The 22,972-nt window shown below is 36.8% G+C and overlaps 1 protein-coding gene across 2 annotated transcripts in view; it reads left to right on the forward strand.

The window, feature by feature from the left end:
• The window catches only part of Rhogef64c (Rho guanine nucleotide exchange factor at 64C), an 80,663-nt gene that overhangs the window by 47,588 nt on the left and 10,103 nt on the right, over positions 1–22,972 (forward strand). For both annotated transcript variants that reach the window (XM_083048742.1, XM_083048741.1), the window contains exons 3-4: positions 13,887–14,289; positions 15,582–17,024. In XM_083048742.1, coding sequence (XP_082904868.1) covers positions 13,887–14,289; positions 15,582–17,024 — 1,846 coding nt within the window. The remainder of the gene's footprint in view (positions 1–13,886; positions 14,290–15,581; positions 17,025–22,972) is intronic.

The following is a 22,972-nucleotide window of genomic DNA, read 5'->3' on the forward strand; positions in this document are numbered from 1 at the left end:
TACGATTGAGTTTGTGGTATTTGCTTCATGTTTATTTCCATTAAGGAAAAAGCTGGATCTTTAAACGATCGTTTGTTCAAGTAAGAATCTTTCTTTGTGAATCTCGATTTTTTTAATAATACGAAATGTCAGGATTGTTAGAAAGCTGTCGGTTACTTATAATACTAGCAACAGATATCGTATAAAGAATTTCGCAAATGTTAAAGGAAAATAACAATTATTTAACACACGGTATCTTTAATTAATAATTGTATACATATATGTATATTTTTTAATTATATATAAATATAATTATAATATATATATATTAAATATTTAAATTAATAATATTTATGTACATATATATTTATAGATAATTTAGATATTTACAAAAAAAATAAAGTAATGCAAAATAAAAAAGCAAAGATATCTGTTGCAAGGAAACGAATTATTAGGTATTTCAATGATTATTATTCTCTTTCCTTTTTTTTCGCTGTCATTATTACCATTCTCGTGCAAGATACTTATCTTCTATTTTACGACGATGATGTGTCGATGAACTCGTTGCACAATTTATATTCCAATTATATACGAACTACGTAACACGAAGAGGAAAACTTGGCGCGGCATAAAGCAGAAACTCTGAAACAGAGAACGTTTCGCGAAGGACAACTGTCATAATGAGACATAAGAGCTTGCCATAATTTTTCTGTCGCTTGGCTCGCTTAGCTTTAGCTTAAAAGTAGTCGCCGCTGATTATGACATCGAATACGTCGTACTCGCTTATTGTTAGTCGCGATGATACGCAATGTCTTCTCCCGAGAGGAGGCTGTCTCGAGTGTCGACCGGTTCACAAAGTGTCGATAGATGGTCGCGAATGTGTATCCTTCGTAAACTGTTTCTAATTAGTGCAATTATTATATATACGATTTACAAACACATGTTATATTTTTAAACAAGTTCTGCGACTATTTCTTTCTTTCTTTTTTTTTTTTTTTTTTTTTAAGCAGCAGTGTTACATTATTATTACGCGGTTGTATCTCGTAACTGCAATGGTAAAAAAAATGTAATGTTTTATAAATAGAATGTTCTGCTTCTTTTAATAATGCGATCAACATGTCGAGCAACGAACCGATAGACCGCCATGTTTTAAATTGCAATTTAATTGTGCAATTTATCATGACAAGTCCATGTAGCGTGCAGCGACAAGACACTTTCTTTTTTTTCTGTAGATTTGCAGTCTCTTTTTCAGGAATAAAATTTCTTTTTTTTTTTCTTCTATATCGTATAGTGAAATTACTGATTTTAATTGTCGATCTAGCGTGGATACAGTAATATGTATACATTTAGCAATGCAATTCTTTAAAAAAATTCACAAATTTTCAGAGATTTTGTCCATGACTTTTTTGTCAGATTTTCGTAAACGTCAAAAATCATGGCAACTATTACAAGAATCACTCTATATATCCCTCGATCACGCGAAATGTGTACTATACTGAATATATAAATCTTGTCGCTAATTAAATTCTTTTTCGATATTCATCGTACAATGTATATAGGACGTAATCGGAAATTTTGAAATTTCTCATTTATCGTCGATCTTTAGAAATTGCAAAACGTGTGCTAAAACGTTTAATGATTACCGTAAAGATGACGAATTTACGATAAATAAAGAAACTTGACGTAGAGACCCCCCGGGTTATATTTACCCGCACTGATTTATAACGATTAAACTTATAAAAGTGGATTTATAAGTATCATTACTCGCGCGCATGTAAGTATTATTACACTTTCCACCGCATCGACAAGTGTTACGAATGGGAATAAATTTGCGCAACTCTGTAAGTAATCACGCACGCTTATGAGGCAAAAGGTTGTCCGCTCGAGGAGAGGAGAGTGATACGCGAATCGAACATTTGCGAGGGTACAAAACAGGGACGAACTTTATGATCGTACATGCATAAATCACTGCGTCCACCGCATACACCTTACGTAGTACCAACCAAGTACGTTTACGACTGGGGGCTGCCTAAAAATAAATTTTAAGTAACCGCGAAAACATTTAGTCGGTGACAACGCTATACTCTGTAATTTACGTTCAATCCGGCAACAGATTTTCTCAACGCGTTACGTGAACTTTCTCATCGAGAATCGTGAGATCTAATTGGATGATCGAGATCGTAAGAAATCGCTCTTGGACATCGATCATAAGTCGATAATAAAATTGCATTTCGTAAGATGTTATTTTAGCAACAGCTGTACGGCGCGCTTCCTTTCTCAGACACGATGGAGACCTATTAAGGATTATTTTCGCATCGTAAATCGAGCGTTGAAGAGAAGATCCTCTCGTTCCGCCTTTATATGTTATATGTTCATCTCCGCGTTTGGAAAATAACGTTCGAAAACAGACTGACAGTGCCTGTCACAATTTGATAATCGTAATTTATCACGAATTCATTGGATGGAAATAGCGAACCGATGACAATGCGTTTTTATCAAGAGAACTTGTCGATTCAACAAGTTATATACGCTTTTTCTTACATCGATAAACTACCGGATTGCTCGTTAGCTACTCTGTAATCTAGGACTTTAGGCGACATTCTGCTACGCTGCGCGAGACCGGTAATAGTTTATATAACTATTCGAGCATACGAGGGATTTCTTACAGGTGCTCAAGTTTCCACGCTCCTTCGAGCGTTCCCGGTTCTTGCGAGTTAAAAGTCGACTAGTTTAGTTAATATTTGGTCCACGTTGTGCTACGCGCGCGGGCGAAACTTTCGACATTCTTTGTTCCCTCACAATTTCTTGCCTTAAATCGTGACTTTATTCATCTCGCGTTCACAAAGCGTGATTTATATAATCTGTTGACTCTGAAAGATAGTAGATATTCACATCGACTTATTATATATATGTATATTAATTTTTGTTTATATCTTTTCAACAGAAAACATTTTAATTTTACATATTTCATATACATATATTTACAAATGTCAGTTTTATAAAATGTGTACAGCAGTTTTTTTTATGTTTATTTTTATATTTGTCTCGAGTTTCAAGATGGCATCTGGCCATTAAAGATGCAAATATTTGTCGATATTACGTAAAATCAAAACGTTTGGCATTATATTTCAATTACTGCAAAATGTGCAATATTTTTTCGGTTTCGTAAAGCTAGATTTTATTCGAGAGTTTTACATATAAATATTTATATAATATTACAATTAATAATAAAAAGAGATTTTCGCTTGTAATGAATTCTCATTGTCATATTTTTGCACGCAAAATGTATACGTTGTTTGACAGTCTTTATTTTGCAACTATATCGTAATAAGGTTGAGGAATAATAATACTTTGTCACGTAAGCTGAACCTAATCTTTCAACCTGATCTATTCATTTGATAATTTCATTTCTTTGAAATGCAATCGCATATGTATATCTAGTATTGCACATTACATAAGACGTTATTGGCACATATGTACATTGGATATTTAATGTAACACCGTCTACCAACTCTTTAATCATATTCTAAGAGATTATTAACTGCAAATACTTAATATATCTTCTATTTTTATAAACGAGAGGCTATAAGAGTAAAGAAACATTAGAAATAGTTTCTTATATTTCTAAAAGATATATAAATCTCTATGACGTGTGCTAATAAATACATATAATTACATCAATGATAATTAAAGAGTTTAGTATAAGACTGTTAATGAGATAAATGATTTATAAGATCCATTTTACATATCGCTTAGAATAGATCTAACAAATTACAGGCCGGTTCCATAAATATTAGTTAATTATCATCAGTCATAAGTTAATGAATTTCTTTTTTCTCTCTTTAAGAATAGAGATAGGAATTTAACGTTTATATGAAACACACAGTATTTATAAAATATTATAAATTTATGGCAATAAATGGCAAGGACACTAAAATCAAGTGATCGTACTTTGAGAGTATTCACACGCGACTCGAGTGTTTTTCTTCTCATCTAATCTCTTTTCACCGGTACTGTAAATTCTACAGGTGTCATATGTCGTCGTCACACTCGTTGGCGCGTATCGTCTCTAATCTTTATCATCCCCACTGTTACCGCGACAGGTTCTTTGCGAGGTGAAAATTTTGCCGCCGCCGTGGGCCGCCGAGCGTGTCACTTTCCTTTTCTTGACGTAATTTTCGCGCAAAAACAATCGCGCTCTCCGTCCCGTGTCCATCCTACATTTCTTCTCTCCGATCGCGGCGAATAAGTGCCTTTTAATCGTTTCCGCGAATATTCAACGCGTTCAGATCATTTTGGGAAAGAGATTAGGCGGTATCGAAAGGCATATATCTTTAATTAATAAGTCTATTAATTTGTTTTCAATTTATCACAGCACGATTTATCTTTCAATTAAGATTTTTGACAAGTTATAGATATGTCTCGAAATTGCACATAATTCTTTTGAGCTTATATACGATATAATTTTTTATTTCAAGTTTAGATATACACGCAAAAAAATTTCTAGATGTCGCAACAAAAATTATCGCTATTTTTTGTATCTGATAGAATATCATTTGTCACAGATAAAATTTTTTAGTTCTGTCTCTGTCATTTAGATTGATTACGTGCAAAATATATACGATATTGCAATATGTGCTAATCATTTGTCTACCTCAGTTAATTTTGTGCACCTAAAAAATTTTTGCTACAATTGCAAAACCATTTTTTTGAGTGTAATTTTGTCGCAAAGCGAGAATTTCTATGAAAGCTGCAATTTTTCTAATCCCTCATCCGATGCAATTTTATTGCGACACGAAGGTATCACGTGGGTGATCTGTGTAGTTTTTGTATTTATTGTAGTTTATCCAACCTTTCTATTCGGCTTTCGTTATAAATATCTCGACGCTATATTACTTGGCTGCAAGAAAGCATTTGTTTTATATTTATGTATGTATATACGTTTTATATATATATGGACTTGTCCAATAGCTCCGATTTTAAATAAATTGAAAATGTAAATTTTATAAGAGATATTTATGATAGCATGAAAATAATAATCAAAATAATAAGATATATACATAAAACTTGCGAAAAGGTTTATAATATATATGAAAATCAGTTTAGATATAATTTTGTCGCAAAGCGAGAATTTCTATATATGAAAGCTGCAATTTTTCTAATCCCTCATCCGATGCAATTTTATTGCGACACGAAGGTATCACGTGGGTGATCTGTGTGTATCGAAAGACACCCGAGACACACGTACTTGCCGTATAGCGGCGTCGTAATAACATACGTTGAGTCTTAGCCAGTGGTCTGTGGTTGTGTAACGCAGAGACGCACTGGTGGAGTCGCAAAGATGATGCATCCACGGTGCATCTACCGTGACCCCGGCTTAGCTGGAGGAGATCGCGTGCGATAGCACCTTGCGCGTACGTAACTATCTCTCTGCAATACCTATAATATAATAAACAAGCAAATATATGCGTTTGTAAATCGTAAAACTGCTAGATTGCTGAAGAAATGTCTGTAATCGTTGCGTTAGTGTGTCGGGTATCCGTTCTAATTATTTCGACTACTCCAATGATATTGCGAGTGTTATTTTCTCTTAAAAATAATACCCGCAATTTTGGAGCACATCCGTTATTCAGTATCTCTCTTAGATAATAGATACAGATAATAGATTATTTAATATATCTGTTCAATATACACATAGAGTTGCATAATTAGTAATATTGATCAGTTTTACGAAAACCTTGACGATGTCCTTCGCGTTACAATATATAGTGACCTGTACGAGGAGAAAAATTGACATAATTGCAAGTAATATTGAAAATTTATTACGCGACGTTCACGGAGAGATCCTCTGGGATAAAATACTGTCTGTGGTACTGGTTGCATAACGCGCCGCTGTATTCGATTTAGTCGTGAAACTTCATTTAAATGGAACGCACAACCGTTAGTCATCCGTATTGCAACGAGCGATAATTTAGCGTAATTAATAACAAATAACACGTAACCTGCATCTTTGTCTTTTTTTTTTTTTTTGCTAGAAATAGAAACGTTATTTATTCAGTAGCGCGTGCAAGCGCATCTCAATCACGCGGTCCACAGACTCGTGATCATCATTTTTTTCTCCATTGATCAGCCATCCTCGAGGCTAGTTTGCTCCACGACGCGTGAAAAATGTGTGCTCATGCACTCAACGTCACAGAATTACACGCAGTGACAGCTAATATATGTCTTTACTATTTTGACGTAATAATATTACCATTCTCTTTATATACGAGTGTTCCTCAGTTATTATTTAATCTTGTCTTTTTAAAAATAATTTCATTTCTATTAACGCTAATGGGTAAAAATTTTGTTCAAGCTTTTTTTAATTAAAAGATTGATTGAAGAATAGGATCTTTGAAGTTTACCATAGATGTACCAGAATTATAAATTATTTCTAACTCTAAAAAAGCATCTGCATCTCGATATTTTTTAAGAAAAAAACATTTTAATTTATTTGAGAAATTCTTAGATGAAAGGGACGCGCGATAGTCTTTATAGGGGTGGAAATTCTTTGTAAATCGCGAAGATATTAGATATTATCCTCTTACGTGAACTCAATCTAAGAAGAGTTAAAGTATAACAAAGTCAAGACGTTTTCGAGACAGAATATTTGATTTGTCGGGACATTCGAAGCCGAGACACTCGTGCAGCTGCCTTTCTTTTCTCCGCGCAAGTGAAGTGGTAATTCTCGTGGTAACGGGCAGAATGAAAACTGTTACCGCAGTTATGACTGGAATTATGATTATTGCCTTTTGTGCACAATTGGCATGGCGGAGCCGATGGTATTAGAGGTAGGGGCAGAAGGGCGCGCCGGTTTTACCTCTCAGGAAAGATAGTGTCTTGTCGTTCGTGTGGAGGTGGAATAGATAATTTCTCACTCCGCGTGAGTCGTCGACCTGCCTGTCTCGGTATATATCGATATCTCGAGCCCCGAGCCGGAAAGGTACGCTCGCTTGAGCGTGACAGACGCGGTTTTTATCCGGAAAGGTAAAATTGTCGACACGAAACCGCGGTAGGCCGCCTTTTAACTTCTCGTGACGTTAAAGCATGAGACACAATTCATTAATGACAGGAATTTATCGAAGGCATATAGTTCCAGTAGAAAGAAAGGCCTTTGAATCCTTTTTTTTGTGGAGAGAGAGAGAGAGAACAAAAATTATATAATAAAATTTATACGAGCAAATTTATGGCATCTATTAAAAGTATCTAAAAAAAAGTACGAAAGTATCTTTCATATTTCGTATTGTTGAACCGAAATTAAAAGTCAACATATTATGTAAAACGAGATTATTGTGATTAAGATATTAAGGTGTAAATTAAATGATCGATGAATATTTTATAGATATGAATTATAGGAAAAGACCAGTAGTATTATTACAGCTATTAATTGGCAGAGAGGAGTTTACGTTCCTCCCTTCGTGATCGTTTGTATCGAGATGACCTCGAGAGATGAGCACGCGAGAACCTTCTTTCATCTGTCTCGTTTTATTCGTTTTTCTTGCCTCCTCTTTTTTTCTATCTTTTCTTTTTGGAAGAATGGTAGCTACTTTTCAACCACAGTCGCGTAATACGTTTCTCGCTTTTCTTTTGAAACGCATTCGGAACGTGTTGCTTTATGAGTTAACGTTAGCTTATCAAGAGCGAGATCTCGTGTTCTTTCAGAGATTCTGGATGCCTATTTTATGCTTTTCTTCATTCAAACAAGTTAAATATAAGCTATACCAGGGTAGGATGGTAAATATCGTGAATTGACGAAGAAAAAATCGATGCGAAAGGAATCCTAGATATCTGTGTCTTGTGATTAAAAAAAAGAGAAATATACATGAATTGAATTGCTTTTCTAAGGCATTTTAACGCTCTATAATCGATTAGGTATAGAATATTAAACCTTGGTGTCAATTCGATCCATTGGTATCTTTATCTCAATTTTTTAAAAATAAAATATATACATATATGTATAGACAGTTGACCAATATCTTTTTTTTTTTTTTTAAGAAGTAGACAGAAGAAAATTGAAAGATAACTTCTAGTTTTGCTATTTAAAATTTTTTGTCCTTTCGATTCTTGCTAATTAATCACGTATTCAAGTATCTCAAATGTTCTAGAAAACGTTACGCAATAAGTGGCCAGCTTCGCAAAGTTGAATCTTATGTACAACGCGAGTATATGTTTCAGTGAAGAGATCTCGTCTCGTATTTTCTCAAGAGTAGTTAGACTAATATAGAAGAAGAGCCGTTCGCGAGAGGCGCATCTAAAGATCGTGCCTACTTGAGCCGGTAGTCTTTTAAAGGAAGTAGGCTCGACGATATGAAAAGATCTTAGGCTGTTGCATTAACGAGATATCGCACAAGAGAGATAAATCGAAGATCTCGTAATCATATATGATTGCGAGGAAAATATATGTCCTCCAATGAGATGCACATATATACATCGTGAATGAGTATTTATTTCACGTAAATAGGAAATCTCTATGCACTGTAATGTGTAAAAGATTATTGCTTATTCTAGAGATATTCTTGAGAAAAGCTTGTGTAAACAGATCTTCGCGAATAAATCGTACAAAAATATAGTAGAAAAAATATTTGAAAAATTAGGCAAATCTGTAAATAATGTTCTGCTCTACACATGTGACACTTTATCTTACAATTGAAGAAACTTTAACTATGCATAAAAAATAATATTTTTTTGTTAAAAAATCGTATAAATTTATCTTCGTTGAAACATCTATTCTCTCACGAGAGGTAATTTTCTCGCAATAAAGATCGTCCGATGCGATCGAAAACGACCGATTTCGACAACCACGCCCGTTTTCATTCTCGTCTGCACCTGCGAGTTGCATGCAGGCGTGGTGACCCGCGTCTATGTGTACTTACCTGCATATGTGCCGCTCTCGCGTCCGCGTATACATATACATATATATGCTAGTTTACTTTCTGTTTTTCGACTGGCCGGGGCCCCTCTTACGTGAGCTTGTGGGACAGGATTTTTACGAAAGTCCCGCATGTGGACGAGAAAGTAAAGTGCACCTCGCTGTTCGCCCTCGAGGCTTGCCCTATTTTCCGACCTTATATGCGCTTCGTCGTGCATTCCGTCGTACGTTGCTCCTGCAGCTGCTCTGTTGCTGCGGATTTTGCGCTCTAATAATTGCAAAGTTAAAAAAAAAAAGGAAATGCAAAACTAGAGTCGAAGTTTTCGCATCACCATATCGATTCTATAAATTGATTAAAAAATTATTTTAGAGAATCATTTGATAAAAATTTGCTAGTAAATTGCTAATATTTTAATTATTTATTTATAAAATAACACTAATATTTATGTATGAAAGATTTATTTACAATTAGCTCCTATTAATGGGAGCGGATTTATAAAGAGGACTTTCTTATTTCGAAAATTTATTGCGTGTATTTATATCGTTTTGCGCTTCATAGTTTCGATTGCGTTCTTTAATTACCGCAATTTCACGCATTCTTGAACCTAATAAATTCTGTTCAGTTTCGGTATCATTCGTGCGGCTTGACTCAATTTACAAATTGTATATAACCAATATATTAACGCGCGTTAACCGATATACCTCCCACTTTCACTTCTCTTAGCTTCGTGTAGCACTTTCGGAATAATAATCTTTATATTATTCTAACGAAATTAAAAACGCTGGCGTCGTTTGTATCTCTGATCAATAAATAATTAATAAAAAAGTTATCTAGTTTACAGTACTTTCATGTAATTGATTAATTATATAAATATATTTGACGATGAATTATTAAATATTTGATGATTATTAAGTTTATATGTAAAACTGACAAAAATTGTTACATCAGCAGATGTGACCACCAAATGCAAATTACGTCAAACTACGAGATGAAAAATATGCTGCCATATTGTTCGTGAAAAATGTAACTTTAAATTTAAAAAATTTGATTTTTCTTCGAAAAATCTTTAACAGGTTTTTAGGACGCGTTATAAGAAGGCTTTACACCGAGCAATAAATAATCTCTTTTCGATGCAGATGGATATTTAAAAAAAAGACGCGCAATATATAACTTCTTTTTCCATTCGCAACCGGAATTGCAAAATAAGTCACCGTCATGAGTCTTTGCATTTGCAATTGCATAAAGGAGAAAAAAAGAGACCGCGAATATATATCGGCGCAAACTCTCTCGGTAGATCGCAAATTAGATTCGGTCTTCAAGAGCGCGTGTCGCGAACAAATCGACGTGTCCCGCTCTCTCCGAGATGTAGGCCTTATTTCGCGTATACGTATATATTTTACGTTGCATCCATGTGCACCCATCGGCGGAAACTGCGAGTGCGTAGATCTGAAGATAAGCGCGCGGAGGATAATTATAAAGCGCGAACTGAACGGAATCTGAATGGATTAGATATAGAAGGCAGCCGAGATTCTAACATCATCACGATTAAGAAAATCTAATTAAGGCTTTTAAAAGCATAACAGCATCCTCCTCGTTCGTTCGCGCGGGAACCTATTTCGATCTAATCTCTCCTCTTTTGTGTGTCGACGCGCGCAATTTTTTTTGCGGAGCACGAATAAACGCGAATTTCAAACAACGTAAACAACGAGTAACGGTATACGAAAAATGTTTCCATCGCGTTTTTTTTCTCGCGTAGTTTACTATTCCACGAACCGTTTACTATCTCGTTTACATCGTCGAGAGGAGCGATTTTCATCAGCTGTTAGGTAGCTGATAACGCCGGTTTGATACCTGTATTAATACTTTTTCACGCATAGATTCTCTTTTCCTCGAAGAATCCTACACCGGAAAGATGTAACACAGAGGTTCGCTTCGATAACTAGACACATACACAAACACACATATAAAGTTTTTTCGTTGAAATTCTTCCTTTTATCCTTCCCTTGCTTGGTTCTCCAAGCCGGTCTGTCGTTTTTTCGCACTTAGACGCGTTGGAATAAGCTTCTTGTATTTTCTTGACATATGCCTTCTTCGAAAGACGTCTCTTTCTCTCTCCATTTCGTTTCCGGCAGTGTTTCGATGGTCGCGAGAAGAGATAGAGGCTTTTGTGTCGCACAGTTCATTCCCAATGCAAATAATTTTAAATAGCCATCCAAGATGATTTTCATTGATTGTTAATTTTTCCAAAACGCGCTATTACTGATTTTTATTGTCGTTCTCGATAGTTTTCCTATTAATTTACATTTTTGTCTTGCTTTCTCACTATTTTTTCCGATTTATTGTATGACATTATTTCCTTGCCGATGAAAATTTATAAATTATTGTGTGACGAAAATATTAATTATAATAGAAAAGGAAAAATTAATTTTTGTTGTTCTCTCTCTTTCTCTCTCTCTTCTAAAATATGTTTTACTGCGAAGAATATAATATTTATAACAAAGTATGAATAAAAATTAATGTAAAAATATTATTTGTAATTTAATTTATAAGAGATTTATAATTGATATCTCTTTAATAATTTTTTTTCCATCGCAGAGGACTTGTATCGAGAGAGAGTTTCTCCGTCTCCTTAAATATATATTAAATCGATAAATTGTGATAAACAGGAAATCAAATCTATATGTTTCTTTCGGCCTCTTTCTTCCCACGCGTTGTTTAATCTTTCTTCATGTCTTTCTCTCTTTTTTTTTCTCTCACGAGATTTAACATCGTAAACACGCGACGTGCGCGACGTTATCTCTGCGATTTCTCTAAAGGGGAAGCGAATTTAAATTGCCGATCGCGAGCGATTCTACCATCGTTCACTTTCCCTGAAACACCGTTTGCCTTCTCTCTCTCCCGCTCTCTTCCTTCGTTTTTTCCCCATCCACGGCTCTCTTCTTCCACATTATGGTTCTTTGCACAACTTAGCTGCCTACCGGAGCTCGCACCGCGAGTGTTTTCTCCGTTCTTCCTACTTCGGAGAATGCAATTCTCGGCTAACGCTAAGCAGAAGCAGCGTGATTTGCGGAAGGGACTCGCGATCCGCGAGGGTCTTCTCCTGGAAAGGAAGAAAAGGCAAAAATACGCGGGGAGCGGAGGTCGAGCTGCGTACGTGCCGTTAAAGGGAAATCGAAACGAGTGATCCGTCAATCTCTCAATACTCGTCGAATACAAAGCGATTTCCGTTGCGGATAAAATCGCGGACGAGACGTGACACGTCGGGGTGAAAGGCCGCGTAGTTTATACGTTTTGCGTTTCTTTCGCGAGATTAATGCGCGATGCGAGAATTTGTTGTCATGATAAGGTGTGCGTCGCGATTGATTATCGGATGTCGGAAAAGCGAAATTTATCGTTAACCCTTCTGTCAATGAACAGTACTCAAAGCAATTTTAAATGTTGAAAATATGTCGGAACTTGTTCTCCACCCGAAACAAAATATAATACAAAGGATTTTTGTATTCGGAAACCTAAAATATATGCATTTGGTATCCATATATTGATGAAAAGGTGAAAAATTATGCATTGACAGAAGAGTTAGGAGAAAATGATCGAATAAATTGACTTGCAGTTGATACGTTGATTATGTATCTTTGAATTTGGAATCTCTAATATATTTAAAGACATTTAAAAAATTAAGAGCCTAACGCGAGTTTTATTTCCAATTGACAACGTTAAAATCTAACGTGGTTAACGAGCCTAAATGTAAAAAATATTTTCATATTGTTTTTAATCAATAACATAAATTTTTTTTCACCATTATGTTATTCTGATATAAGATGTGTATATTTTTAGAAACACACGCACATTTTATTGTCCCCTTCAGTTTCCATATGCATAATATACATCGGAATTTCGTTTCTTCGGGCGTAAATACCGTTGTCGTATGCATGCCTATGGCATACCTTCGGTAAACAGCCCGAAGAAAGGAAGAATGATGGCCTGGACAATGACAAGAGACAACAATGGCTGATTCTCTGTTTTGTGTCTGAATATAACTCTGGTCGTTCGGGACCTCGCGTGCTCTTCCTATCCAGGAAGTTATTACAGCTAGTGCGATATATCGAACCGGAAAGTCAGCGGAATGATGCATCCGTAATTACCGATGCAGCCAATTACCGTAAGAATGTCGCGGATGATCGTACATCGCAAATACATTCGGATTTCTTATGACGAGGCTTTTCCGATTCCATCCGGCAGCCAAAGAAACGAATAATCACGTCGAAAAAAAAATATATATATATATTGGACGTTTCGTGGTAACATAATGTATCCTTAGAGCAATTGATATATCTCGAACGATAGAAAGTGGACGAGTGAAGATTGTATAATGCTCTGTTTCTGCGATAAAAGATTATAGGAAATCGAGTACTCTCATTTCTCACGATAGACTTGTAACTTCATCCGGCAGTCAAAAAAAGAAGAATAATCATATCGAAAAAATTACGTACTACATACTATTACGTTTCGTGATAATTGTATGCACGGAGAAATTGCAGAATATCGTTCTTGACATCTGTCCAATTCTTCTCATACTTAATTATAAAAAAATATAAAAATTTCACAAATAAAATAGGAGCGTGCTAATTAAGAAGCGAGCGCTGTAAACAATGCGAATTTTGTTTTCTTGTTAAAAAATTATTTATTTCGACTTTAATCTATACTCTAAATTATATATGCTTATATGCGAGTTTAATAATCCACACTTCATAAAATCTACTTTATATGTATCTGACAGTTGCTGAGATGATGATCGAAATCAGGACTGAAACGTACGAGTTCAAAATAAATAATTTTACAAATTAACAAGAAAGAAAAAATTCCCGCACCGTTTACAGCTTAATTAGCCCGCTCTCCTTTTATTTATGATTATTTTATATTGCAGCCTTCTATTTTAATTTCGTAAAAAAAAAGTATAAAGAAAATATCACTCAGTCTCTTCCGCGACTTTGATTGCAGAGCTACGACACCTTGAGCAAGGGCAAGAAGTCGTGGAGCGTACGGCTGGGCCTGTCGCGGCAGCACCAGCAGAATCCCGGGGATGATCCGGGCAAGGGCGTTGGTTGGGGCACCATAAGCGGCGGCAGCATTCTCTCCCGCCAGATGATCTACGGCGGTGATCCGTGGCTGTACGGTACGGTGAGATCGTCGCGGATCGAACAACCGCGACCGTTCCTGACGCCGCCGCCGCCACCGGGCGCGGCACCGCTGCTCGTGGTATGTTCCTGTCCGGAGTTCCTCTCCGGCACCGTCAGGAAGCTCGGCAGCTGTCGCAAGTGCGGCGGCCACCGGGTCGCCGGGCTGCCCCTCGGCGGGACCTGCCGGTTACCATCATCATCAAGGTCCAGACCCAGCCTCGCCGGTGAGTAAATCTATTCGTCAGAATTCGCTCGTTATTTCATCTACAATTTTTCTCGGCATATTTCGCAGAGATGCTTCTTTCACTTCCGTTTCATGCATATGTATAATAAAAATATACATATATATATAAAAGGGTATATATTGCACGTCTTTGAAATGTACATCTGCGTCGAAAAAGAGATTGCTTATTGCATTATATATTTTAACAATCTATTAAAGCAATTTTCAAAGAAAAATCAAATTTTAAATTAATAATTATATAAATATTAGATATATATAATTCATTTTTTAAATTTATTTAATCTCTTTACTCACGAACGTTGTTCTTTCGATGGGGCGGGCGATTCCAAAGACGTGCTGATGAAAGTGATATCTGTGAAGGGGGACCTCCTATCGTCATGAAATATATATGAGGGCGAGCTCGTGAGATAAGTGAGGGCGGGGTGTAAAAGCCTCCTGCTCACCGATGATGTTCATGCTCTAATTACGCGCGCTTCATATTAGAGAGATTTTCTCCTCTCGTTCGCATTTGAGATAGCGTGCGTACAAACGAAGCACGGAAAGTTCTCGGCCGCGAGCTAGATAACTGAATCTCTTACTCGGCGATGATGCTCTCGCCTACCTATGTGCTTTAGTTTGCATTTAAATTATTTTAAACTGCATCGTACGCTTCTCCATTTATTTCGAGTCGCGGTTGAACTGCGATATATTTTACGAATTGTTAGAAATGTTAGTAGCGATGTTTCAGACAATTGATACTTTACACTCGACTGATTTTCGAACGATGATAATTGGATCGCCCCGTTTTGCATCGACCTACCATCGATGTGAAATGTAAACACGAAATCTAGTAATTAGCGTTATTTTTATTAGTGGAAAATAATAGTTAATAAATAATTAAGCTGTTCTTTTCTTTCTGTAATGTTTATTTCGGAAACAAATTGCTTTTAGATTATAACAAAAATGAAACGCGCACCTTATTATACGTAAAAGTAGATATAAAAATATTAATTTCTTTGAATAAATTCGCTTGACGTGAATAGAATAGGTACGCTCTTGAAGTAGCGGCCCACATTTATGATATATCCTGTACATTTCCGGGAGGAAATGTGTTGCCGCGGGGAAAATTCCTCGAAATAATATATATAGATTAGAAATTGAAATGCGCGCGTATACCGTCAGAAAAATTATCATTTTTCGCGTTCGATGTAGGTCGCTGTAATAAATCGAGTTCGCGGGAGCCGCCGGGCGATTTCCTCTCGCGAGTACAAACGGTTAAATCTGTTTTGCTAGGCGTGTTGAGGACCCCGATCGACGATCCGTACGATCAGATGCGACGGAACCGGCTGGTGGAGCCGAGATTGCGGGCGCGCAGCATCTCGCCGCTTCGATCGTCCTCGCAGCGAGATTCCAGGAGCCAGAGCATGATTTCGCGGGTTGTCGCGAAGGAGCGAAAGGGTACGGCCGAGGGTACGTTGTCGTCATCGTCGTCGTCGAGATCCGAGTGGTTCGATAAAGAGCCGAGCGCGGTCGCGAGCTACGACGATCGCAAATCGCGACCCGGTTTCTCCGGCAATGGTGTGTCTTCGGACGATTGGATGCTGGAAGATACCTCGGAAAGTCACTCGCGAATTCATTCCGTCGGGACGACATCCGCGAGACTGATTCGTGTTTCAAAAAAGTCACCGAGAGAGACAAATCAGAGGAGAAGTGGCCAGGACGATTGGAAGGAAGGAGTGACATCGATCGCTGCGGACTCGCGGAGGAGTATCCTCGAGTGCGACGTGAATCCGTATCTGTTGCTGAAGAAGCAGAGAGACGAGGACGATCTAAGTGACGATTTGTCGGACAACGCGTTGGAGCAAGACGATCTCAGGACAATGTCCAGCCTGTTCGATTCGTCGAAGGTGAAGTCGATCGAAAGGATACCGAATAGGAGCGCTGTGGCGGCGATCGGTGGTCAGCGGATTAGGGTGTTCAATGACGCGCCGAGGAAAATTTCGGACGACGATGACGACGACGACGACGAGGCGCCACCGCCGGTCACCAGAATTCCGATACCGAAGGTATCACCGAAGAGACCGCCGAGGCGGCTGAAGGAAGCCCGGCAGACGTTGAAGAGCATCCTGAAGCGCGGCCGCGCGATCGAAAGCAAGAGGAAGAGTGTTCTCTTCAACGTCGACAACGTGATATTCGCACCCGAGAAACCGTCCGAAGCGACACGACTCTCGTGGAGCAAGATCGGCAGGATCGCCAATTGCAACAAGGAACAGCGAATCAGCAGTCCTGGGCCTGAGCGGGAAGAAACGCCGATCGTGTTTCAGGAACAGCAGGAGAAACACAATTTTATCACGATCCCGAATATCAGGGATCCGAAAGTGAACAGGATCAGGCTCAAGGAGCCGAGAATCGTGCCGGAAGTGAAGAAGACCACGCCGTCCGGTCTTGACAAGATCAAGATAGATAAATTCGTTCCGTCCAGGAAGCTCGGTCGTCCTGTCGTGTCCAAGAAGCAAGACGAAATCAGCAATGTACAGCGACCCTCGCTCGACGCTTCATTGTCGAAGATCATTCCTAGAGAGAAGGAGGGGACATCATCAGGCGAGAGGGGATTGTTAGATGAAAGGACCATCCGACTTGAAGACGAGACCGAGCTGGAGATCGAGATCGAGGAGCTAAAAGACCGCCTACCGTGCATTGCTGTGGACGAGAAGGATCTCATCTTAAAGTCTGAGGGTAAGTGCTTTTTTTAAAATGTAAAATCCTTAATTATTACTGCATGCATTATTATCTTATTTTAAAACACAATTTTTATATCAGAGAAATTTGGGGACGCTAACAAATTATTATTGATAATTCTATATACGGCTTTATCGCAGAAAATTAGTATATTGATAACATTATATTAAATATTTGACAAAAATAATATTAGAATTTAATATAACTTTTCGGATCTCATTCTGTTTTTTTAAAAATATATTTTTGAAGGAATTTTATATATTTTTATTTGATATATATACACATAGAATATATACATAACTTGCTCAAAATTCGTAAGTGTATGAAATATATGATTCATGGATAGAATTACAGAATATAAATATATTGAAACCGAATCGAGAAACACACGTGTTATTTTTTTAAATAATATATTATTGCATTCTTCATACATAATTAATATTACATTATCATAATTACCTATATGTTTACGCACCAGCTGTTATTTTTTAACACTACATGATATTAGCGTTAATAATTTTACATTGATATTCCCGAACATATATATATAATCAATTACTGAAAATATCAGATTTTCATAATAGCTATATATAACTCTGTCATTTTAGAGCTGCATTAATAGCTATAAATATACAGCCGAAAATTAACGGTCAATTTATCGATGATGATAATTAATTGCTCTTTATGATGCTGATACTTTTGAGTATCATGGCGCTTACAGTCGTCCAGAGATTAATTTTGCACGCGGAAATTAGCGAAATCTAAAGATATGGCCGTTTTGTATCGCGAGCAAGAATCTGCGTTCATCACGGATCAATAATCCTATATCGGTTGCTCATCGATATTTATCATGTTATCATCTCGTGTTACGATCTCACTTCCCTCCGGTCATTATGCTAATACGTGTGTGATTAATGGGCCGTTTAGGTTGACGCGACTTATCGAGCTATCCTTGAACTTTCGAAAACAATTACGCGTTCAAGGATGACGGCTCGCGATTGCACACGCTTTTCCTAACGGTGCGTACAGCATGTTGTTCCTGAAGCTCTTTTAAGGATCGTTGAATTCTGCGATTCACGCACGTTTACAAGGATCATTGAAGTCGCGGATTCTGGCGAACGCGATTTGTCTGGAAAAAAATATATATAATTCGAGAAATTGTATAAAGAATACAGATAATTCTTTCTCATGTATATACAATAATATTTGTTTTTATTAATTTACATTGCCGTGCATAGAGTTTGTTACAAGTTAAAACGAATTAATGTTGAACGCGGATACTGGTTGGAAGGCGCGGTTGAAATTCGCGAATAACCGTCCTTAAGACCCGCTCCTTAAGAACCGATGACAAGAGGAGAAAGGTTAGCTGATCCTGACGACCCTGAGCCTTATCCTCAGGCTATTTGGCTCGCTTTTAAGAGTCGCTTAAAAGAGCCTCATGAGTTGTGCGACTGGAACATTCGAAAGTGTATAAGGTCAGGGCTGGCTGGCCGGCTGGCGTCCAGCCAACCCTGGCAGGTTGACAATTTATCATCCTCTTCTGGCTACTTGTACCAAAGCTACATAGTAGCAGTTACACATTTAAAAAAAACGCTACATCTTCTCTAGCACGTAAAACGTACGAAAGGACATCTTTTTTAAAAGAGTTATTATCGTGCAGAAATTTATTAGTCGGTCGTAAAATTTATGTTAATTTATTTTTAGCGTTCGCGTCTTGTGGTAGGAATCGATTACAAGCGGATTATTTTTTTACGAATAGCGAATACAGAATTGTCATCTCATATTTTTCGAATGAGGATATTGTATCGAACAGTCATAATTTTATTTTCATCGGAATACTTTTTTTCAAGTTAATACAACGAACGTTGCTATCGCGATATTCATCATTCATGAAAGAAAACGTTGCTCTTTCCGGTGTTACATTATCTCGCATTCTCGACAAAAGAGGGAGAAGCCGCGAAAGTGGACGTGTGGGAAAGATACGAGACGATCGAGAACAATGCGAGCGACGTCCTTATATGGAACGACGTGTACATATTTATCAGCAGCGTATTGTCCAAAGGAGGAGCAGGAATATTTACATACTAATTTCACACACGCTGATCGTGCGATTTGATCTTATTGCATACCCTTTTTCGAGAAGATCGCGCGTATCGATCGATTACGATCGACATAAAATCGATCTCGCACTTTTTTTGACAATAAGACGCAACACGTGATTCGCGAGGCTATATTGCGAACAATTTCGAAAGCCAGATTCACGATTGAAAATACAATTTCGTGAAAGTCTAATAATTTAAAATTAAATATGCAATCTCATTTACATATGTATATCGACAAATCCTTTCGCTGTTTCGGGATAAATGTTATGTCATTAAATTCTCTCTAATTTTTCTAGCAATTATCTGATTTATTTGGGAATTAAAAAAATTGTTATATAAATTCCTTCAGTATGTTTAAAAGAAATTTGTTTATCTACTGCATATATATTTTTTAAACTTAATTCGCACGGATTTTCCTTGAGATTTTCTGCGAGACCTAAGTGGATCTTTGTCGAAAAGGACTTTGGTAACAGACATTACGACATAAATTCGGGAATATCGAGTTCGCAGTGCGAATTAAATTTGCAACGCGGATGCGAAATGAACAAAAAGTTGTGCGAATTAACTCGGATAATCAGCGCTAAAACACATCGCATCAGCTGATTTGCGGCTCGTTTAATCGTACCGGTTTCGTTTAAAAGAAAAAAATAAGAGATCCGTCCTATTAATAGAAACGAATGTGCGTTAACGATCATTGCGCGTCTCTTTACGTATACGCCATATTAATTTGTATTGCGATTAATTGATATTCCGCGCGCGATCTCTCCGCCAGTCGTCATAAGTTACGTTGGCTTCTACTAACAGTAGTTATAGCAGCGGTAACAAACTGGTATTATGGCGCAATAGTGCTTGCATTCGTGGTACTAGTATCTAGATATGGTGACCGAAGCAACTTTTCGAAGACTGATATATTTGCTCGCGACACATTGAATGATCGAGGCGACTTAATTAATATAACTCAGCATTATTATATGCTTCAATAACCGAGCACGTGGCAGTAAAGTTCGCGTCGAGATAGCTGCCAATCTCTCGGAGACATTGAGAATTATTCGTGTCTTAGAATGAGATTAAAGTCCCGTTCGCCAACAGTGCCTAGAAGTGATCTTGATTAACGCGAACGTTTTCTCTAGTCATAATATTGTTCAATAATTTACAGGCGTCCCTAGAAAATTAAATTCAAGAACGAAAGTTACTTGCAAGGAACACCGGAAACAGGTAGAATATTTTACAGTTGTAAAGTCAACACTTTCTCTGATAATTCTTTTATGCGAAAAAAGGTTTATATTTTTAATAAGTAAATTTACGCGACTCTCTCTTCTCTCATTCTTTCGGTTTTTTAAAAAATATTATATATTTTTTTCCTTAGAAAAAAAAACGATAAAATAAACTTTATTTGCAAGAGACACAAGTAGTACAGGGCATTTCAGAGGAAAATTTCTTTTCCTTCATAAACGCATTTTGTGCCGATCTCGATTCGTGACTGCTCCTGAAATGCGGTCGTGTACCTTGATACTCGCGGCGGTATGTGAATGTGTAACGGAGAATAAAAAAGAAATCCCCTACGATGACTTCCGGCGATCGTGTTTCCGGTGTAAATGCACTGCACGGGGTGTTAGATAACCGCAGGCGAGCGACACGATGACGAAACGCTTCGTGGACACGAGATTTCCTCTCCTCTTCGTACATTTATAATATCCGCCTTCTTATTTATCGCACGTACACACGTACACATACATTACATATACATTTAATACAAGTTATCAATTTTGTGAGAAAAATCACGCCAACTTGTGAAAATAATTATTAATTATATACGTGATCATCAGTTCTCCAATTGTAAAAGTTTATACATCCATGAGTGTTTAATAAACATATAAATTTAAAATATAATTAAAATATATTTAAAATTAAAATTTAAAAATTAAAAAAATATATATTTCCAAGTTTTTAAAATTATTTTTTTACGCAATAAATAAATCCTGCTATTAATATCTTTATTGTTTGAAATTTATATAAATTTAAATCTCTAATATATTCGATGTATATATTACATATATAGTATTTTAATGCGGAGTATCTCTCCATTCATTGCTTTGTACGTTTATTTGCAGTCTTCTTTCACGCGTTTTAATGAACTATTTCCAGTCTACTTTCTAAGCTCAAGCACGAGCGAGCGCGATGCGTTCGAATTATAAAATCTGAATGCCGATTTCTTTTTCCCAGGCGCGAATCTTTTTACGTTCGTTTCTCCTCTTCGCGCGAACGGGCGAACGTACAATCTTCTTCATACACGCGCGCGATACATATCGATGAATTATTTTCATCAGTTTCACATTCTGTATTGCGCATAAGTCAATTCAGGTATAATGTAATAATAACTGAATGACGATGATTCACACACAGGATTGCTTTCGCTACGCTCTTTCCACTTTGGAAATTAATAACTGCAGCCAGTCGTCTTGCAATTAAGTTGAAACGCACTTGTTGCGCGATTCGGATCACGTTTGAATACATAGAAATTAAAGTTTTCATGTAATTTTATTTTTATTGTTAATTTTTGTATTATTAATTAAAAATGTTGTTGAATATACAATCTTATTGTGCGTGGATAAACTTTCTCAATTCTTTTCATCAAGAAAAACTTAAAATAAGATGCGGATTGAGGCTCTAACATCTGCAGATGCATTACATGTTGCAATTGAGTTAATATGCATTTTATGTGTGATGTGATTACTTATAAATGGTAAAAAGAAAGTAAATGAAAGAAAGGCCAAGCACGAATAAACGGGAGGGAAGACTTTCTGTGCATTTTTGAAGAATTTTCAAAGAAACTATCGATCATCATGCACGTATATGCATTCGCTGCATCAGCCACGTGCTGCGTCCGTAATAGATGCACCTGATCGAGTATCTCGAGTTGGGAACCTTGACTCCTTCGCACCGTCGTTGTTTACTCACGGGTCTCATAAATCATCGGTTCGTTCCCTTGATTCGCGCGCACGGGTCCATAACCGTGTAATTATGCTTTTTAGAGAAAGAGAGAAACGGAGAAATATATATACCTCACATTTTTACTCTTTTGCATCGAGTACATGAAGTAGTGGCTCGATAACCCTTTTTCACACCGCAGCGATTCAAGGTCCGTATATCATGGACTGTCTTTTACGCTCGTTTTGTGTACGGCGATATAAATCCTCGCTCGAACGAGGACCTCATCGGTTCATCATTTAGCTCGTGCTTTTCTTTCATCAAAGAGCGTTGTCTCGTTGTCTAGGATCTTTAAGAGTGACGTTCTTTTTAAGCGTTGCCGCACCTTTCTCTCTTTGTTCGTCACTCCGAGTTTCGTTTTTGCCTTATTGTTTAGCCTTTCCTATAAATACTCATTGTCAGTAAAAGTACGTGAAATGTTCTTTTTCGAGCATCTTATTTGCTATATAAATGCCTGTAACTTGTGCACGTTTCATGCTCTTCAATAGCGAATTTTAATTATCGCGAATTATCCTCGCATTTCTAGCAAAAGGTTTATATAATTTTATTTTTAATTTAAAATGGTGAAAGCTATATATATGTATATATGTTTAATTTCTTTTATTTAGATTGAAATTAATGTAAAAGTAAAGTATCGAAAAATTTATATCTTTATACGAAATATTGAGGGAGAAGAGTACTGAGACTTTTTATTATTTATATTTATCAGACTATACATATTTTATATTTTATCTATATTATATTTTTTACAAGTTAAATGAATAAAATATAAATTTTTGATCTTACAAGATTATTTAGATAGGATTGCTTAACCAAAGTATTAATCATTATGTATAAATTTCTCTAGGCATAATA

Source organism: Prenolepis imparis, unplaced genomic scaffold (assembly GCF_030444845.1).
Source record: "Prenolepis imparis isolate NDT839.2.m4 unplaced genomic scaffold, iyPreImpa1.0 SCAF_10, whole genome shotgun sequence".
Lineage (NCBI taxonomy): Eukaryota > Metazoa > Arthropoda > Insecta > Hymenoptera > Formicidae > Prenolepis > Prenolepis imparis.